At 44.6% G+C, this 20,740-nt stretch overlaps 2 protein-coding genes across 6 annotated transcripts in view; one reads left to right on the top strand and one right to left on the bottom strand.

Annotated features, from left to right (window-relative positions):
* The window catches only part of CUNH12orf43 (chromosome unknown C12orf43 homolog), a 35,914-nt gene that overhangs the window by 8,533 nt on the left and 6,641 nt on the right, over window positions 1-20,740 (bottom strand). The gene's annotated exons all lie outside the window — the stretch shown is intronic.
* Window positions 929-20,574, top strand: HNF1A (HNF1 homeobox A). The gene is made up of 10 exons (XM_067550068.1): window positions 929-1,485; window positions 9,330-9,529; window positions 10,459-10,645; window positions 11,272-11,510; window positions 13,093-13,250; window positions 15,199-15,400; window positions 16,313-16,504; window positions 16,809-16,930; window positions 17,580-17,721; window positions 18,664-20,574. Exons 1-10 carry the CDS (start codon window positions 1,151-1,153, stop codon window positions 18,789-18,791), a joined length of 1,905 nt encoding a protein of 634 aa, XP_067406169.1. The 5' UTR covers window positions 929-1,150; the 3' UTR covers window positions 18,792-20,574.

Below are 20,740 nucleotides of genomic sequence, written 5' to 3'. Positions count from 1 at the left end.
TTTGACCAAGGGATACCTGTATCAAGCCCATAACTTTTTGGATTAGCACATATCTTTCAGAAAAACTTCCAACAGTTGGGAGTAGATCCCTAAGGCAGGTTAGTATCAATAGAGGCAGAACTATGGCGATGATAAATGGAGTCACCGTCGGTGCACTCACACGGAGAGGAGGAGCCATTGTAGGCAAGGTAGGAATCTTTAGAAGTGCCCCAATACCCAGAACACAGCTTGCCTGTTTATTTTGTTTACCTACTTAGATTGTAAATTCAGTGGGGCAGGCCCTAGGTCTCCTTTGTAATCTGAGCACACACTGTGAGCGCTTACCAAATAAATAATAAAAGCAGAAAGTGATGATGAAGAGAAATGGGGACAGGTAATTGCAGACAGAGTTATTCCAGCAGGCCAGAGCCAGTGTGGGGAACTGGCTAAGCAGTCATTTAGTGCCTGAGTCTGTCCCACTGAAGTAAATGGGAGCCCTTCGAGAGTACTGGAGACCTTGGGGACATTAGAATAAATCCAGTGGTTGTACCTGATGCCTGGGGTGTCGTGCACAGAGATTAGCAGAGTTGCTGAGGTTCCTAACTTCCATCCCAATGATTTTGGTGGGGCTTAGCCCCATGCTTCTTGTCCTTCCAGTCTATCCCCTGCTCTTAAACCAATAAGGCCAAGAACGAGTCACACTTTTCTCCTCCCACTTCCTTGTTCAGTTTTCTTTCCATTTCTCTCTTCTATCTGTCTCCCATTCTGGCTTTTTATCTGACCATTCCTTTTACTCTCCTTTTCTCTTCTGCCTCTCTATCTTTTCCCCTCCCCCTCTCTTTGCACTTTGTGAACTGCTGCTGCAGTGCTGAAGTCCAAAGTTCAGTAATTTGCTAAGCACACGGATAAATATGAACCTTGGAGAATTTACACTGCTCCAATGTAAACAGATAGCCAAGGGTCCCTTTATCAGCACTGGCTTAGGACAGTTGTGGGGGGTCTGAAGTGGCTCATTTTTGTATTTTGTTTTTTTTTGGGGGGTGTAAAGGCGGGAGTCTATGCCATTCTCACTCTGCTGACAGTCGGGCGTGTTACCTCAGGAATATGGTGTAGGGAAGGCTGAAGGCAGAACGTGCTGAAACTCAAATCCAACGGACACCAGACTGAAGACATGGTCTCTAAGCTGAGTCATCTTCAGGTGGAGCTGCTGGGAGCACTGCTAGAGTCAGGGCTAACCAAGGAGACCCTGATCAAAGCGCTCGGCGAAGTGGACCCCTACACCCTCCAGAGTGAAAGCCAGCGTGCCATTAGTGCCATCCAAGCAGACAAAGGGGAAACCTGTGCTGAAATTCCCAATCTTCCCAATGGGATGGGGGAATCCAGGATATCCGAAGAGGAAACCTCTGATGATGGGGAGGAATTCACCCCTCCAATAATGAAGGAACTGGAAAACCTGAGTCCAGAGGAGGCTGCTCACCAGAAGGCTGTGGTGGAGAGACTATTACAGTAAGGACATAGTTTTCCTTTCACCTTCTTGCTCTCCGTTCCTTTATTTCTCTTTCCTTCATCTCTTCCATGAAATACCTTAGGATTCACAGTTGATCTAAGCGTGCAGAGATTCTCCCACCAATGCCATCCCAAAACCCAAAAGTCATTGAACTGACAAGGTTCATGTTCCTTAATAATGCTCAATTTCCTTCCAATGACATTTCAAACATACACACACAAAAAGTGCCATAGGGCCCAATTACATATTAAAAGTGCTAATATCATCTGGGAAACAAGGACTTCAGAAAAATCTGGGAGCTGTACAACTTCCTTCTCTTTAGCTGTCTGTCAGTTTTTACAGAATACACCATTTCAGCTATTAGGGAAAAAAAATAGGAAAAGAAGCCCGTAAAAATCTGGATGACATATTAACTGCCATCACGGTGGGAATTCTCACACAGGAGGGAAAAATACTCCTAAATTCTCTTGCCATTTTTACAGTGATGCACATTTTTATTTTACTGATTTTAGCTAGAGTCAAGTATTTGTCAGTAGAGACAAATAAAGGGGCCTGATTTTCATGTCTTCATACACATAAGATTCCCATGGATTTCAGACGAAGAAGTGCAGGCCAAATTGATTGGTAATCCAGGTCAAATACCCAATGCTTCTATCCTCCATCTCTCATCATGAATCCTGAACATAGACAGATGTACGGTCTACAGACTACTGTTGTCTGACTTGCCTTAACATGCAATTATTTATTCTTAATAGCCAAAAAATATTAGAAGTTTCCTGAACCAATCACTCTCATTTCACTCCAGCAAGCCCACTGACAGAATTAGAGTTATGCTCCTGCAATTCTAGCTCAACGGCATGAATACTAGGGATTCCAATGGGTGGTCTGACTGAGCAAGGACTTCAGGATCTGGCCCTTCAAATCCACCTAACACAATGAAATCCTTAACCACAAAATTTCATGTGTCTGTGCCGAAGCTACTCTCAAAGATTAGGACCAGACAGGAGGAACAGGGTGACAGCAATGTTCTGTAGACTCAAACCACCATTATCTTTTCTGGGAAAATTACACTCTAGTTCGAGCAGTGACTCTCAACCTTTCCAGACTACTGCACTCCTTTGAGGATTCTGATTTGTCTTGTATACCCTTAAGTTTCACCTCACTTAAAAAACTACTTGCTTACAAAATCAGACATAAAAATACAAAAGTGTCACAGCATACTATTACTGAAAAATTGCTTACTTTCTCATTTTCAACATATAATTATAAAATAAACCAATTGGAATATAAATATTGTACTTACATTTCAGTGTATAGTATATAGAGCAGTATAAACAAGTCATTGTCTGTATGAAATTTTTGTTTGTACTGACTTCACTAGTGCTTTTTATGTAGCCTGATGTAAAACTAGGCAAATATCTAGATGAATTGATGTACCCCCGGAAGACCTCTGCATTCCCCCAGGGTTCAACTACCCCTGGTTGAAAACCACTGATTTAGAGGATTTAGTCTTTGTGGCCATTCCTTTTTATGGGAAAAGGATATTAATACTAAACATAACAACAAGTAGTATACACAAAACCCCAGCAACAGCCCTGAGATAGAGAGATAGCACAGTACTAAAGGGTTAATATTCAATGTAACATTTAAGAGGGGATGGTTCTATTGCCTGACCTTGAGAGAGTTTGGGCAGATTTGGAGCTGATCACATTACAGTAACTGAAGGAAGAAAATACATTGGAACATCTCTTATCTGAGTGGAATGATGCCCCCCATAATTCAATCTTCTTTTCCACCCAATAAGCCCCTTTCCCTTCTCTGCCTTTTCTTTTTGTCCTCCTCCCTCTTTCTTACACTGCAGCTGTTTCAGTCACTCCTGTCCTATATCTGTTTTCCTCGGATCCTCCTTTTCTATTTTTTTCTTCCCCCACTTCTCCTCTCTGTATCTCATCACCCTGTTTTCTATGTCTAAGGTACCTTTCTATGTCTCTCACTCTTACATTGCTCTTACCTGTCTGCTTCGCTCTCTCTTCTCCCTAAGCCTGTGTAGAGATCTTGGGGCAGTTTGAGCTCCAGTTGCACCGGGCGGGCCCTGGCTAGTTACTAATTATCCAATGGCTTTATTATTTCTCTTTTGTCTTATAAATTTATAAACGAAAAGACCCTGATAAGCTTTTTGATCATTAACTTGTGATGATTTATCAGGTGTCTCTCCGCAGAGAACACCATGGAAGCCACAAAAGAGCACCTGGGCTTTATCCTCTCTTTAATGAATGGATGAAGCAGGATTTTAACTCCATCCACCGTGCTTTGGTTAAGAGAATTTCACAGTTGGAGGGAATTCCTATCCAGCAGCTGGGGATCCAGTGTGGTCCTTCAGCCCCACATCTCCCTTCACCTTGGCATAACTCTGAATTCTGATCTTCCCCATCTTTCCACTAGGCCTGTGGTTGGTGGCAGATTCAGCAAAAAAAATCATTTCTAGCACACATTTTTACAGTAATGCTTTGCACTTCTTCAGCACTTTCCAGCTGAGGATCTCAAAGCTCTTTACAAACCATGAATGAGACATCACCCTCATTTACAGATGAGGAAACCGAGGCACAGAGAGATTAAGTGATTTACCCACAATCAGATGGCAATTTGGAGGAAGGGCTGGAAATAGAACCAGGATTTTCTGGAGCCTGGTCCCGTGTCTTAACCACAAGGTATGGAGCATATTGACCCAAACCCATTAGAAATGTTTCTGAAATGGGGGCAGGGGATAGACAGGTCTGGTAAGAATCTCTGGCTTTCTGCACAATTTTAAAAAGCAATTGTGTATTTGGGGAAGTAAATTACAAACATCTGGGTCAATATCAGGAACTGATAATAGCTAACAACTAAGACGCCCCTTCAGGAAAGAAAGCCTCTTTTAACAGAAGGCCTGATGGGCATGTCCTTAGAATATAATATATATATAATATATAATATTTTATAAATACATAGTGCAAAATGGTGTATTATAGAAATCACTTTCCACCAGCTGGGGTACAAAGGAGGAGAGCAGTGTTGCTCATCAAGCTCAGTGACATGCAGAACAGAGTTTCTATGCTTGCAAATTCATGGTTGCCCAAAAACCTGAGTTCATGATTTCGTGGTATTCAAATACAGAGGGTGAACTGAGGAACTATGAAAGTGCAGAAACCTCCTTACGTGCTGCCAGCAGTTTTCAGACTATTACTGTAGACCACATCTCCATCATCTCATGGACACCTCTCCTCCTGTTCATGGTTACAATAACTTAATTGCTTATATAGGAAAGTAACAGAAAAGTATTTAATGTATTTTTGTGCTTTTGATGTAATGATGTATTGCCTGGGAACAAGAAGAAAAAGCACAATGTGATTTTTCTGCAGACCATTAGTATGTGCTCTGTGAACCACTAGTAATCCTGCAAAGCAAGTTCGGGAATCACTGTATTACACTGAGTAAATCCAGTATGGAGGCAATTGCCCCCTTACCTAGTCCTAAGTGCACTTGCTGGAGTCCATTACCCTTTGCTCCCACAGAATACAGTACATGAGGTTTCCTCAGTGAGAAGCTAGCATCCCCAGCACTTCACCCACTATACTGTGAATCCCAGAGAAGAGATGAGGGATGGGATTCTCAAGAGTATCTCAGTGATCTGGGAGGACAAGTCTCATCAATCTTCCAAGGGACCCCCACAGTCCTAAATAAGTAGGTGTTTTTGAAAATGCCTCAATTCACTCCATATAGGAGCAGGACTGGAGGTGTGGTAACAAGTCAAAAGTAAATTAATTCATTTGTGGGCACAGGAGGGAGGGAGAGAGGATATGGGGCAATTATTAGATATTCCCTGTGGAGAAGACAGAATACAGATTGTATTTGGTGGGGGACAAAGGAAAGAGCAGACTTCCATTGGTGAGCAGTATGCAGCCAATCTATAATGAGGAGTCAGGATAAGGGCTGCTGTTCTCTGTGGGGAGATATAGTAATTTTTTCCTTATAGAGCAAAGGGTAGAATTCCATAGGGAAAGAGGGAGGTTGAGATAGGAAGATTTCCATTGGAGGCTGAGGTGAGGGCGCATTTTCTGAGAGGGGAAAAAATGAGAGGTAGAGGTAAAAGGCCCAGCCCTTTTCCCCCAGGGAGCTGGCTGCTGAGGGGCCCTGAGATGAAGCTACACCACCACTTCTATTTCAGCATATGATTGAATAGGCCAAGCTAAGGTAAACCAGGCAAAGTTCAAACAGAAAAGAACTCTCCTGGGACTAATCTTACCTTCCCTGCTCTCAGACTATCTCAGGTCCAGTCTGTGTATTGAAACCAGCGACAGATGTCTAGCCGTCTTCAATGGAAAGAACTGGAGGGATGATCCTGAGCACTTCAAAGCTCTGGACCTCCCCTGAACCCGGTTCCAGTTCAAAGCAGGAGGAATTCAGAACCTGTCTCTAAGAGATCAAATCAGATCTTTTGCACAAGGGAATCTGAAAAAGATCGGATTGTGCTGTCCTAGGAGGTGGTCGGGAATAGAGGAAAGAGGATGGACAGAAAGACAGAGAGAATGAGAAGGAGAAAGAAAGGAAGAGACAGAAAGCACAAGATTGGGAAGAAAAACCAAGAAGAGTGAAGGAGAGAAGGTCCCCTGAATGTTACATCCCCAGCTCTCTGGATTGGGTTTTCTTTAATGCTAACAACTTGATATTTACTTTCCATTTAAATTTGAGATGTTGCTATAAATTATCAACTAGCCTCTTGTTCCCTTTGAGTTTATAACTAACTACCTGGGTTACTTATTGTTCAAGTAACAAAAGGGAGGTGAAAACGCCCTCAAAAAGCAACCTCACAACTGAGGAAAAGAGCAGCTGGAATGGAAGAGACAGGACCCATGCCCCAGAGGTTGTACAGGGCCAGGGAGAGAGCCTATGCTCAGGGGACAAGGAGAAGCTGAAGGCAAGAGATCAGGACCCAAAAAATGGGAAGTAAAGAGTAAAAGTTATTATCTGAGGATAAGGAGAATCTGGAGATAGACCCTGAAGAATAGTAAAGCAATAGGGAAGGAGTTTGTATTTGGGGAGAAAGGGAAGCTGAAGCCAAAATGAGGCCTTGGAGGTAGGAAGTGGTCAAATGTTGAATAAGGCTGGGCCAGTTTTGCAGACCTGACTCACTAAAGTCATTGGGAGTTTTGCCCAAGTAAAGCAAGAAAGATTGGGCCTGGGGTGAAATCTTACCCCCACGGAAGGCCAGAAGAGTTTTGCCATTGACTTCAGTGGGGCAAGGACTTCACCCCTGGTTATCTATGGTGAAGGCCTCTGCAGGTAGCACTATGAGGATAAGTGATAGTCTGCATGAGTGTTCAACTGACCTAGCAACACAGCCTGCTCTACAGTATAACCTAGGATCGTGAGGTCTCTTTACACAGAAATTACAGCGTTGGCTTTGACAGTATATGGGGACACAGTTAAGGCTTCAGTTATGCTACACCATGAAACCATACTTTATCCAGATGTGAGGGGACATCCATGCTGTAAACAGTTCCCTAGTGCAGATGCACTTGAATTGTAGATACACCTTGAGAATGCCTCTCTACCATGGCAGCCCATAGTGTTCTAAAATATGAAAGAGTGTGAGCCTCATCCTCCCCCAAGTACCTCCCCACTCCTTCCTGACACAGAAGTGGGGATTTGGCTAAGACAGAGAGGTAAGTAAGTGGCTCAGATGCCAAGTGGGAAGGAAGTCAGCATGTTACAGAGACTTCTATGGGTGATCATGAATCCCCTCTCCCTTTCTTCAGCAGCTGAACCAAAAACATGATCTAAAAGACAGGGCAGAAGCCTGGTCCTTGAGCATCTTCTCATCTATCACTGTACAACAGAATCCTGGGCCATTGTGGGGTTGTTGTGCACCTCTTTAAAGAAGGAAAGTGCCCAGGACTCAGCTGAAGGGTAGAATAATAGAGGCTGAATGAAGAGAGATCACAATAGGGAGATTAATCTTTTCTCAAGAGGTAGTAGAGCAAACACCAACTATCTAAAGCTCAGGAAAGGGAAAAAAAAACATGGGTTGCCCTAATTTGGGGCCTTTGATGAGTACACGGGGAGAGGGTGGGAAATGGAGCATTTTGGCACAGTTCCACGATCAGAGAGGAACAAGTGGTCCCATTTTAAGAGAAGAGATTTCTTCAGAAATCTGCCCCTCTCTTAGTCTCCTGCCACACTTTAACAGCAGTTGAGCTTGTTCCTTGGACTGTCTCCCTGATGTGGAAGAGGCAGCAGCAGGAACAGAGATAAGGGTGTTTACGCTGAGAGAACAGGTGTGGACTTTGTCCTCCTTATCGCTTTTCAGCCTCTGACAACTCACAGAGTCAACAAAGCAGCTAATGCAAGGGCTGCTCTCTCACCCTCCACCCCCAACTATCCTGCTGTATTTTCTCCATAATCCTGGGTATTTTTCCTCTTATTCCACCCACCTGCTACTGGTATTTGGAGATGACATCAACATTATCTATACAGTGTTGGGATCACTTCCAGTCCAGTCAGTCCCTCAGGCATTTCACATTAGAAACACAGAGGGAGGCTCTATGTTAGAGCTGCAAAGAAATCAGAGTTTTCTCAACATGGGTTGTTCATGCAAAGAATTTGTTTGGTTCTAACTTGCCTGGTTTGGTTCCTCCAAGTTTTACTGAGTTTCAGGTTCAGTCAAACTCAAACCACTCAGTGAAATTCAATCACAATCCCCTTAGTTAACCCCATGGTTACTCAAATATTCAGGAACCTTAACAGACTTTCTGATAAACACCATCAGATTACAACTATTATGGAATTCCAAAAGTCAGTTTTAATATTTTGGGGTTTATTCACACACAGTTCTACCCTTCTTGGTTTGTACAGTGGAGTGTTTGGGACTGTAAATAGGTGTTCATTTTTTTCGCTAAAGAACAGATTTGAATAGGTGGTGTGTGCTTATCTGTGTGTGTACTTGTAACGTGTCATATGTGCAATGACGTGGGTTGGTGTCTATGTTTGGTGTCTAGGTGAAGGAGTCTCACGTGTATGAGTGTATGGTTTATAGGAAGAGGGATTTGTCTTTAGCTCTTGAATCATTTCAAGTTATTTTGGGTTTGGAGCACCTCTATCTCTTGTATGCTAGGCTGTGGGTTACCCCAAGCTTTATCAGAGTCAGAGTGTGAGTGAGGATGAGTCGGTCTAATATTAAAGTGAACGCAGCTTAGGAAAATACATTATGTCATCTGTGAGCACACATCCCCCACAGAGAGGCAAGCAGAAAAAAAAAAAAAGAGACCCACTTCCTGAAACAGCAAAGCAGGGCCCAGATCCCAAAACATATGATATTGTGAGAAATGGAACCCTGAAATATGGGACATCAGCTGCTCCATCCCTCTCCCACTGCTCCAGAGGTGGTAGGCTCTTGATCAGAATTGAGCTACATAGGGAGGATGGCTAGAGGAAGATGGCACTACTGCTACTCAGGCTGTTCTCTGCTCTAAGGAGTTCAGTCTCCAGGGCTATCAAAAATAATCATTAAAAGTTTTAGGCAAGTAACTCATTTAGCTTGGAGGTTGGGTCAAAACATTGCACAGAATATCACACTGAGTAAGAGATTTCCTTGGAGAGATGAATGGCTATTATACAGCATACTAAATCTATACTACCTCATCAAAGGCAAAGAATGAACAGAGGATTCACCTCTCTCATTGCTTCTGGTATCCAACACTTCATGTAAGGAGTGCTGTCTGACATTCCTTGAATCCCTTCTGTGCAACCTGGATACACAGGCATAGGAATTCTATCTTTAATGAGGTGCATTTTCTGTTCTTTCTAGAGAGGATCCCTGGAGGGTAGCAAAGATGGTGAAATCCTACCTTCAGCAGCATAACATCCCTCAGAGAGAGGTGGTGGACACCACAGGTTTGAATCAGTCTCACCTCTCACAGCACCTCAACAAGGGCACACCCATGAAGACCCAGAAGAGAGCTGCCCTTTACACCTGGTACGTCCGCAAGCAGCGAGAGGTGGCCCAGCGTAAGTACAGCAACAGCAAATCTCGACTAGATCTAATGTCCTATAGCTCCCCCACTCTCCCATCTGCTGTGTGGAAGGCAGGGGAGGGGGCCCTTTCTAGCAGTAAGGTTAGACAAGTCCATGACACCATTCAGCAGGGGTGGCCAAACTGCAGGTGGCAGAATTCCACAAAGCAGCCTGCAGCTACACACTTCTTTAAAGGAGGAGGAGCAGGTTACAGCTCTCATCTATCAGTATATCCAAATGGAGGCACTGACTTGGACCAAGATGGAACACTGTGTAATGAAGTGCAGCTACATAAGCACTGACAGCATAGCTGGTCACCAGCAGTGATAGAACCTAGGACATTCAGCACCAGAAAACAGGTCTCTGAAATTTCACCTAAAGAAATAATTCCTTCAGCCACCATAAGTAGCAGGCTGTAGCTCTATGGTCAGCCATTAGTGGGATATCATCTTTCACACATACTAAGTAAGTGTGTTACAAATACATGCTTAGAACAATCACCTTGCAGCCTCCACCTCCAAATGAATGTGTGTGGCTGTAATCGGTTTCATTTTATATATATTAGATGGGCCCCTTAGTAAAATTAGGAACTTGGCTTTTGGTTGGGCCTAGCAGGTTGGACCTTACATGAGCTGCATCCAGCCTAGCTCCTGCTTCTTGTTCTGTTTCACAGCTTCACTCTGGGAATAAAGATGCCACTTGTCTGATAAAGGTACGGATGGGTCCCATTGGGAAGGATACCATCTGTTTTAGACAGATACAGAGCTTTATTTAAATCACATCTAGATTTTGCAACTGCACTGTTCCATAGTAGGAGATCCTGAGTGGGGATAAGCTGCTCTGAGCCAGCTGAATTCCAAGCGAGAGAATGTTACAAAACATCCTATCAGCAAGCAAAGTCCCTTACCCATTTGTTCTTCCAGAGTTCACACATGCTGGTCAAGGACTCATGGCAGAGGAGCCCATGGGAGATGACTTGCCCATCAAGAAGGGGAGAAGAAACCGCTTTAAGTGGGGTCCTGCCTCACAGCAGATCCTATTCCAAGCTTACGAGAGACAGAAGAACCCGAGCAAAGAGGAGAGAGAAGCATTGGTGGAGGAGTGCAACAGGTGAAGGACAGTCTCTAGTGTTGATGGAAGGGAAAAGAGAGGGATGGAATGGGCTTTTGTTTGCTCTTGCTATACTGCCAGAGCTATACTGCTCTGTGTAAGGCAAGACAATGGGGTAGCACTGGACTGAGATCTCCTATTGTTCTTTCTTTGGGATATAATTTGCAAACACTATGCAGGGAAACCCCAATACACAGACCGAGAAAGACTGTCTAGAGCCAGCTACAGAACAAGCTTCCAGCACTGAACTCTCATTGCTTGTTATTCCCATCCTGGGCTCTCTATTTACTGTACAGAACAGCATGCTCATCCTGCCTCTGCTTACACCAGGCATGATGGCATACATCCAGATACCAAAGTCATGAATACACCCCACAGACCTTTGGCTCTTAAGCATGCCCCCCACTCCATGAGTGTATCATCAAGGGCCTGGTGTGGAGACCATGTGCCGTCACAGGAGGCACCACAGCATTTATTAGCTAATCTGGGAGTCAGCCCAGTGGTATCAATCATTCAACATTGCTCCAGCACACCAGACAGAATGAAGGTGTTTCCTGACACACCGTGCCCCATGTCTTTGGCAGCCATGAGATCACCAAGGCCCTTACTGTGCTCTTTCCTGACAGGGCAGAGTGCATTCAGCGAGGTGTCTCTCCATCCCAAGCCCAAGGGCTGGGATCAAACCTGGTCACCGAGGTGAGAGTTTATAACTGGTTCGCCAACCGTAGGAAGGAGGAGGCCTTTCGGCACAAGCTAGCCATGGATACCTACAGTGGGCCGCAGCCCAGCTCTGCTCCCCCACTGACCTCTCACAACTCTTCCTCCCTTCAGCCACCGCCTGCTATCTCGCCAAGCAAAGTCCACGGTGAGTACTGACCACAGAGAGGGCATCCTGAAATAGGAGACTGGTGAGCCTGCAAGTTCAGGCACCAAGGCCATGTCGAAGTGTGTCCCTTCAGAAGCTGATTAGTAGATGGGAGAGCCAGACTGAGGTAGGGTTTACAGAAGATGAGAGTGTAGGTGACAAAGGGGTATCTCTGCATGCACAAGGTGAGGGGAGAAGGGTGACAAGTGGAGTGCAGCAGACATTGGAAGCTCAATGCTGAGGGAGTGCCTTAGTCAGTTCTCATTCACTGTTGTCACTGCCCCTTGTGATGATCAGTAGGAGGTAATGCCTATTTCAAGGACTCACATGTTAGCTTGCATTAGAGCAGTGGTTCTTAACCTTTCCAAACTACTGTACCCCTGAAGCCTGAGTCCCACCCCCACGGGGCTGAGGCATGTAACTTAGTTTCATGGCGCCCCTGTGGCTCCAGGCAATTGCCTTTCTTGCCACCCCCAATACCAGCTCTGCACTTGCGACCCCTCTAAAACCCCAGGTTAAGAAACACTGCATTAGAGGTTAATTGTCCACCCTTTCTTCTCATGCATGCCTCCCTTTTTGGGAATCTCTAATTGCCATAAGTCAAGGACACAAACAGTCTTGACTGAATTGTTAGGACTCAGGAAGTTACCCTCTCCTGTCTCAGTAAGCCAGAACAGACTGTCAGTTTTCATAATCACTGAAAGCAGAAGAGGGGCACCTCTTCCTCTTTTCTTTGCAGTAGCAGAGAAGAAGCAACAAGTACCTGTGTTCAACAAGCTCACTTTTCTGGTATCTAATGCTCAGGTGTTTTGTCCTTTCTAGTGTTTCTAGGCAAAAGTCCTTGAGCTGCCAGTGTATTAATGAAGTAGTACCAATCATCACTGGTCTCCTCGCCTGCAAGACACTGCAACTAGAGCACAAGTGCAAACTCCCTCTCTGTGTAGGGAAGGGAATAAAGCTGCTACCTAACCTGTCCTCAATGCTAGAGCAGGAGTTTAATGGTGGGAGTCCATCATCCCACTCAGAGTAAGAGGTTACTAGCAAGCTCCCTTGACATTATAGAATAGAAAATGCATAACACTTACAAGGCTAGAAGGAAGAATTCCCCTCTTCCTTTGACTGGTGGTGGTCTCTCCAAGGAAGAATTTAGATCCATTGGTGAGACCAGGGAAGCCCATGATTTGAGTGAACATGGGAGACTGAGTTTCTCTCTCACTCTGGGATAGATGCTATAGCCCAGACTCCCTTCCCTTCTCTATCTACTCACAGGAAGAATTTCTAACCAACTTAGCTACACAGCTTCTTCCCCACAGGGATACTCAGCCCTGCACAAAGCCAGAATGTCAGGCCACCCAGCAAGCTACTTGCAGGATTAAAACTCTGGTGTGTTCCTGGTTTCCAAGTTCCATGCTCAGTCCACACAGCCTCTCGGCTCTGAAACAGCACCAATGAAGGAGGGCTGCCTCAGTTCACCTAGCAGTTCTCAGGCAAATGCCTAGAAAGGGAATTGAATGTACTGCTTATCCTAATTTACTAGAGCAGCCTCATCTGTAGGAACCAAGTCACTTCTTTTCTGATATAGGAATGAGGTACAACCAGCAGCCAACCAGCGAGGCAGAGTCTTCCAGCAGCAATCATCATGGGAACAACTCCATGGTCACCACCCACACCATTCTTCATCAGGTGTCTCCCCCTGGACTGGAGCCAAGCCAGAACCTGTTGAGCACAGACACCAAGCTGGTGAGTGACATGTACCCTAGTCCTGTTGACTCCATGATGTCAGGAAATCCAAGAGGGATCCCTGGGCTTGCAGAGCACAGTATTCAGAAATGATACTTTCCAGAATGCTGTTAACTCCCCACACCAAAAGCATGTTCAAGAACATTCTTAGGATTCGCACAACCTGCCACCTAAGGTGGGGGTGGGTACTGGGTGCATGAAAGCTGAATAGAATTACCCTATTCAACTCTGCCCTGGGATTAATCAGAACAGTATGGTACACCTTTCTGTAGGAAAACGGTCCAAGATATCTAACGACACACCTGTCATTAACCTCCTCACCCCAAAAGGACTGTTCCACTCCCACTGATCAGATTGCTTCCATTACCTCTTGCTTTTAATTCAAGTCCACATTCAGCAAGACAGCTGAAAAGAATCCAGTTGGGCTAACAAAACAGGGACCTGTTACCTGCCCTGATCCATTTGTAAAAGTGTAGGTGTTTACACAGGGTTTCTAACAATAAATCTTATATAGTAAATCTGGATTGTACCAGCCTAATCATATTCATTTGAGGCAGATCTCCTTTGGATATCTTTCATTAACTAAGCCTCCTTCCATGTGGTTTGTATCGCCATGCTAAGATTATATGATTGATCATTCTTGGCTGGTTTGCACAGATCCCTTGGGCTACGTATAAAACCTGTTAGCAAGAAGTTTGTATTGGTCCATAGCTGTCCTGGGGCAAAGTCCAATTCATGAGTCCAACTAAAATCTTAACAGTTACCCAATCACTTTGCTGATTTTCTGGTCACTCCCTGTTTTCCTGTGAAGGAAAAGTCTTTCATAAGATTTTGAAAAATCTCCTTTTACTGCTGTGTACAAAAAGGGACACTGTCAAGATGGTTAGTTCAACCACTTACCCTATTGCTTCTTATTCTTGTTACAAATTCCATGCAAATGTTTATGTTTAAAAAGTCCCAATGCTTTATTTAAATATACATATTCAGCTCTGGCAGCTTAACACATATGACACTTTTATAACACTTTTTAACTAGGGAATCTCACAAGGCTTACAGACAACAACCCTCACAATTGCACTAGAGAGTAGATATGAATTATGAAGTTAAATTCAGAGTCTGAAAACTGAAGCACAGACAGGTTAAATGACTTGACCAAGATCACAAATTCAGTCAGTGATAGAACCAAGTCTAGAGCTGAGCGTCCTGCTCTACCCACTAGACAGACATGTACCCTTTTTCTGTAACAAACAATCCCGCAATAAGGCACACTAGAATTTACAACCCTCTGGAGCACACTAATAAACTGTGTAGACAAGCCATAAGAAAGGATGGACCCATGAGTTCTAGCCTCTGCTCTGTAACCAACTTGCTGTGTGGCCTTAGGCAAGTCACTTAACCTCTCTGTGCCTCAGTTTTCAAACTCTAAAATGGGGTTGTGAGGGTTAAAGTTTGTAAAGCCCTTTGAGGTCCTTAGTTACAAAATGCTAAAGAAGCATAAGTGTTAGGCTGCTAAAGCTGAATATGTCACACACAAAAAAGCACTGAAACTTTATACATAAAAATTTGCATGGAATGTTTAACAAGATTAAGCAGCAATAGCGCAAATGGATAGATTTCTGTACCTCATTTCCCCCCGCTAATGTAAACTGAGGATAATACTTCCCTAGAGGGGAACAGAGGCTAAATTCACAAATGTTTGTAAAGCACTTTGAGATTCTCAGATGAGAGGAGACTGACCAGGACAAAGTGCTACTGTTAATACCTTGACAGTGTGCTTTAATGGCTAAACAACAAGTGTGAAGGCAACACAAGGGGACACATACATTTAGCTGCACTCAGCTAAATGAAATCCCTTCTGAACTGATAACAGATTGGGACTTTAAGTGCTCACCCTACTCACTGTTGCAGATGGCGTTTTCACAGTTCTTCTTTTCTCCCTCATGCACAGATCTCTGCTCATGGGGGTCCTCTCCCTCCTGTCAGCACCCTGACTGCTTTGCACAGCCTAGAACAAAATCCACACACATTGAGCCAGCAAACCCAGAACCTAATCATGGCATCACTGCCTGGTGTTATGACAATTGGAGCGGGTGAGACCTCATCCCTGGCACCAGCATTCACCAACACAGGGGCCTCCACCCTGGTAATAGGTGAGCATTGAACAAAGTGGGGAAGGTGGAGGGCTCATCATGGTTTCTATACCACACTCTGTTTATCAGGATTTCTCCAGAAAGGAACAAAATTGTCTATGATCCTTGTACTTGTCTTTCATTTCCTGACCCAAAAGCTTTGAGGCTGCAGGGAGAATATATGGCTGGGGGAGTCCATCACAAATATGGGGGATTGTCTTGGAAGCATTAGTGCTTTGCACCATTCCAAATGATATGAAAATGCTTTGCTCCTCCAGAGGCTTACTAATTTAAATTTCACAAGTGGGGAATGGATGGCTAAGGAACATGGGTAAAGGGATATAAGACCTTTCATCTTTGGTTCAAATTGGTTCAAATCCAGCTGTTTGGTAGCATTAAACAAAATGAACCCATGAGTCTAAATTCAGTTCATAGTGGCTAATTAGCCATAGCACACTTGCCCCTCTTGCCAGCAGCCTGAGCTGAGGTTAAAATAATTAATGGGCCATTAAACTCCCCTCTCATTTTTAAAGAAGGTCTCTCCAGTGAAGGATTACAGCAGATTTGAACAGAATTTAATTGCATGATCTTTGGCTGAACAGGGTGCCTCAGCTCTGGCACAAGCACTGATGGAAAGAGCTGCTTGCAATTGCGTGGTACTTGTCCATATTATATGTGGCTCAAACTACTGTTGACAGGCCTTGACTTTCATAGACCCTAAGTTCGTTCACAACTGGACAAGGCACAGCTGTAAAACAGCTCCCTGCCCCAAGGAGTCCTAGCTCATACTACTATTGTAGACCAGGCACAGCTATGCGGGCCATTACAGAATTTCCACTGACCTCACACCTTGGCAGAGGGAACAGTCATGCACTCCCGGTACAAGATGAGATGAAACAAGGAACTCAATGTGCATTTGTCTTTATTTTTCAGGCCTAGCCTCCACTCAAGCCCAGAGTGTTCCTGTGATAAACAGCATGGGAAGCAGTCTTACAACCCTTCAACCTGTCCAGTTCTCCCAGCAGCTCCACCCATCTTACCAGCAGCCCATCATGCAGCAGGTCCAGAGCCACATCAATCAGAGCCCCTTCATGGCCACCATGGCCCAGATACAGAGCCCCCATGGTAAGGGTTCAAATTGGTTTGCCCCCACCTCGACAGTCCCTTTTGCTTGGGAGGTTAGTTGGAACTGAGGGTCCCTGGGCTTGCAGCACTCTGTTTATTATCAGAAGAACAGAAGAGAGGAGCTGATTCCTCTCCTGCATCCACGTCCCACTGGTTGTGTCTGACATTCAGGATTGACTGACAGCAGATTCATGTTGGCATCACTTGAGTTGAGTTGATCTCCTGTTTATTGAACTGTTTCTGTTCCTAATTACAACTCTTAGAGCTCCAACATCCACATGATCTTGTTTTCTTTCATTTCCAGCTCTCTACAGCCACAAGTCTGAAGTGGCCCAATATGCACATACTGGCCTTTTACCTCAGACCATGGTGATAACAGATACAGCAAATCTCAGTGCCCTGACTAACCTGACACCAACCAAACAGGTAACAAGGCAGAGACTGGTATTTATCATATGCCTTCATTCCCCTACTTAAACTTCATTCCCTTAGGCTTTGTTCAGACTGACGGTGGCAAAACCGCTGCCGCCAGATCGATCTTTCTGGATCGATTGAGCGGTCAGTGAGACCTGCTCAATCGACCAGGAAGTTGATTGAATAAGTCCACCCCCTCAAGTAGCATAGCGCTGAGCTGATGGGAACAGCTCAGTGAGAACAGCGCGCAGAAGGGAAGCAGAGCAGTCGACGTCAGTTATGCAAACTACTCTGCATAGTTTGCGTAACTCCCGTCGACTGCTGCCGAATCGCGCGGTAAGTGTGAACCAGCCCTTAAACTTCACTGCATATCACATAGCACACTGCCTGTGCTAGAACAGCATATCTGGCATCATGTCCATGCGACTCCAGCAGGACAGTCTTTCTCACCCCATCGCCTTGCCAGTACCATCTGGAACACTGGGAAGGTTGAAGCAAGCTTCCTTGCTGCGCTGCCAAGCAGCAATGAGTCTCCCTGGAAACAGGACCAGCTTGCAGTTTCCAATCCAGCTTGCCCATGTAACTGCCTATTAGAAGGCTTATAGGAGGCAGATCTGATCCAGTTACTGTTGCAAAGTTCAGGAAACATAAATTTTCTCAGGTGTTTACATCTGAATCGGAGACCCATACAGAGTCCGGGATCCACACGTCAGTGTCACAGACACCAACAATACATTTACAGAACCAAGACACAGCCATTCAGCATCTTCAGCCAGGCCATCGCCTCACCCCAAGCCCAGCTGGTAAGACCAACAAACTACCATTTTATACTGTGCCTCCATCCCTCCTCCACCTGCCAATACCCCAATGATAGGACATAACATAGCATCCAGGGCTTCCCATTCTGCAACAGAACTCCAACCAGGTCCCGGGGCATGCAGAAAACTATAGCACAAAAGGAAGCTCTAAAGCACAGATCATCGCAGGGATATTTCAGCACATCCAAACTGAGATGAGGGTGTGGATATGGGGCCCTATGTGGAATTTGTACAAGTGACTAACACTGAAGAAACACAAGCAGGAATGGTGTGCCCATACAGTCAAACCTGCAGAAGACATTCAGGGTTGGGGAGGCTAAGATTCCTTCCAGGATAGCATAAAGGGTAAAGCCTAGCACCTCTGAGAGGACATTAGCAGGGAATCAACTAGAGTGTTATTTTAATTCCATGAGGGTTGACACCCCATGATACTTTGAGGACAGCTTTGGATCTGGACATGCAAGTCTTTGCATATGAAGTGGGAATGGGATAAAGGAGTGAGGGCTTGTCTACACAAACATTTAGTCTGCAACAAACTGGGGTGTGAATCTACTCCGCACGAGCCTGCTGTGCACTAAGTGTCTGTGGGAACCCAGCTACCACACACTGGAAGTTCCGTACTGTGCTTTCAAAGAGGTGTAGATGAAGGTGCACTATGGAACTTTTAGTGCACTGCAGCAGAGTCCACATGGACACTTACTGAGCGGCAAGCTAGTGTGAGGTTGGTTTACACCCCAGTTTGCTGTAAGCTAAGTGTTTGTGTAAATGAGCCCTAACTCTTCAGTGATGACAATAAGATACCAGACCATAGTCTGTGAGATGAAGAATGCTTAAGTGCCACATGGAAGGAGGGAGGGAAGGGAGAAAGGAATTGGAGAAGGAACAGATGAAGGAAATCACCATGCTAAAACTGTACGTTTTTAACAGTCTCCTCTAGCAGCCTGGTGCTCTACCAGAGTTCTGACACCACCAACAGCCACAGCCACTTGCTGCCATCTACTCACAGCGTTATAGAGACCTTCATCCCCACACAGATGGCATCCTCTACTCAGTAACCATGGTAACCAGTTCACAGGTGACTGCCATGACTAAGCTGTCAGAAGCACCTCCATCTGTGTTTGTGATTCACTGTCACTGCTGCCTTCCACAGGGAAGAGAGAGTGCCTGGCTTGGAGGCCTCCAGTCCCTCTCCATTGCCTCACGTAAAGTCCTCACCCCCATCCAACACAACACGGGAAGAGGTGTTTCTTGGGCACAAAGCTATGAGCACACATCCAAGGCGGATGGCTGGGAAGGACAGGGCTGACACCTGCTAGCTTTCACTGCCAAAGAGAACAATGGTGAGCACAGAGACCAGAAATCGAGGACTGCCACCAGGATAATGGTCTGAATGGACTATGGCAAAATGGCAAAGGGATAGCTGAAATTTTCATTCTTAATCTTAGATGGGGTGGATATTTGCAAGCCTGCCAATTCCACAGCAAGTGCTGCAGGAAAGAGCAGAGCTGAGCTCCTAAAGGCAGGTGAGCACTGCTTAAACATCCACCGCTGCTGCAAACAAATGGAAGCTGATGGAACTGAGTGAGAGAGAAGCTTTCCTTGGGGAAGGCAGTACAAGAGCCCAATTACTGACCTTGCAGCTAAAAGACACCAAGAAACAGAACCAGGGGTGGCATAAGCACTATCCTCTCATTACAGAGTCACTAACTAAAAACTGCCATTTCTTTAACTTAAAAGGGACACTGAATTTATTTAGGTTAAAATATATGACCTACCTTAAAATAGCCCTGGACTAGTGGAAGAGGCCTGAGTATTTTCAATAGTGCTACTCTGTTTTGAATTCAGAAATTAAAGCTGAGAAGGAGAAAGAAATGTTTAGTTCTTCACATCAGCAGGCCTGGTTCTTGGTCTCTCACACCCCTCACAGGGTGATTGGTGGAGCCAGCATGGTCAACATTTGGGATGGGGAGAGAGGAAGAAGTGGCTCAACATAATACATCTGCCACCTGATCACTCAGAAACAAGGCTCTTTAAGCTCTGCCCCTCCTCATGTTACATCACTGCCCCTTCCAACAAAGATCATATGTGTAGGTTGGTCTCTCTCACATGTATGAGGTCTTCTCTGCAAAGATCTCCACACAGGTGGATTTTTATGGTATGAATAAGTTTAACCACATCCTTAATTCTTAGCCTTTCACTGTGAGCCTGATGCTGCAGCTCTCACTCCTGTGAATAACCCCATAGATTTCAATGGAACTATTTGCATAAGTGAAGGCTTTGGATCCTGAGGCTCTAGTTATAAATGATTCTAGTAATTTCTCTTCTCCCTTGTTGCTTATACCTTCATATCACTGATGAGCTGCAAACAAACAAAGGAGAAGCCATAACAAACTTTTTTCTGTGTTCTAATGGAGCTGAAGCTATCAATTTACACTGTAGAGGGGACAAAACCCAATGAGGGGAAAATATGATCAAGCCTCTAAAAGGATAAGAAAAATAGAGAATAAAAGAAAAACTGTACAAATAAGTTGACAGTGTCCCCTAAAGCCACCATATCTGATGATTGCAAACATACAGATGTAAATTGGTGCCTGTATTCAAAAGACTTTCTCCCTGCACTCTGATACTATGAATGATTAGAGCCTAATTTCAGTAACGGAAGGTCTCAGTGGAATTTGTCTCTAGGATTGATCCCCCTCTCTACTCTGTGTTATCCTGTAAATATATTTAACTTTCAGTAAACTGAAAGAAAACCATTTGAGATTGTTGTACATTTATCCTCTTTGCAGTATAAGTGAAGTAAAATTTCTGAGGAATCCAGAAAATGTTTTTTAAAAGTTGCATGATTTTCAGAATTAAAATCAATTATAATTGTAACAATGGCCATAAGACATGTGATTTCTGTTGGTGTATTAGGTTAATTCACAGCCGATTTTCAAAATACTCTTGAAGTTTAGGTGCCAGCAAGGCATTTCCTTATGTGGAAAATATCAGGGTTCTTGCA

The sequence above is a fragment of the Emydura macquarii genome, unplaced genomic scaffold (genome assembly GCF_026122565.2).
Source record: "Emydura macquarii macquarii isolate MOO-44397 ecotype Brisbane River unplaced genomic scaffold, CSIRO-AGI_Emac_v2 contig_1254, whole genome shotgun sequence".
Lineage (NCBI taxonomy): Eukaryota > Metazoa > Chordata > Testudines > Chelidae > Emydura > Emydura macquarii.
Note: the sequence above shows the minus strand (reverse complement) of the source record. Positions and strands in the feature narration are given on the sequence as shown.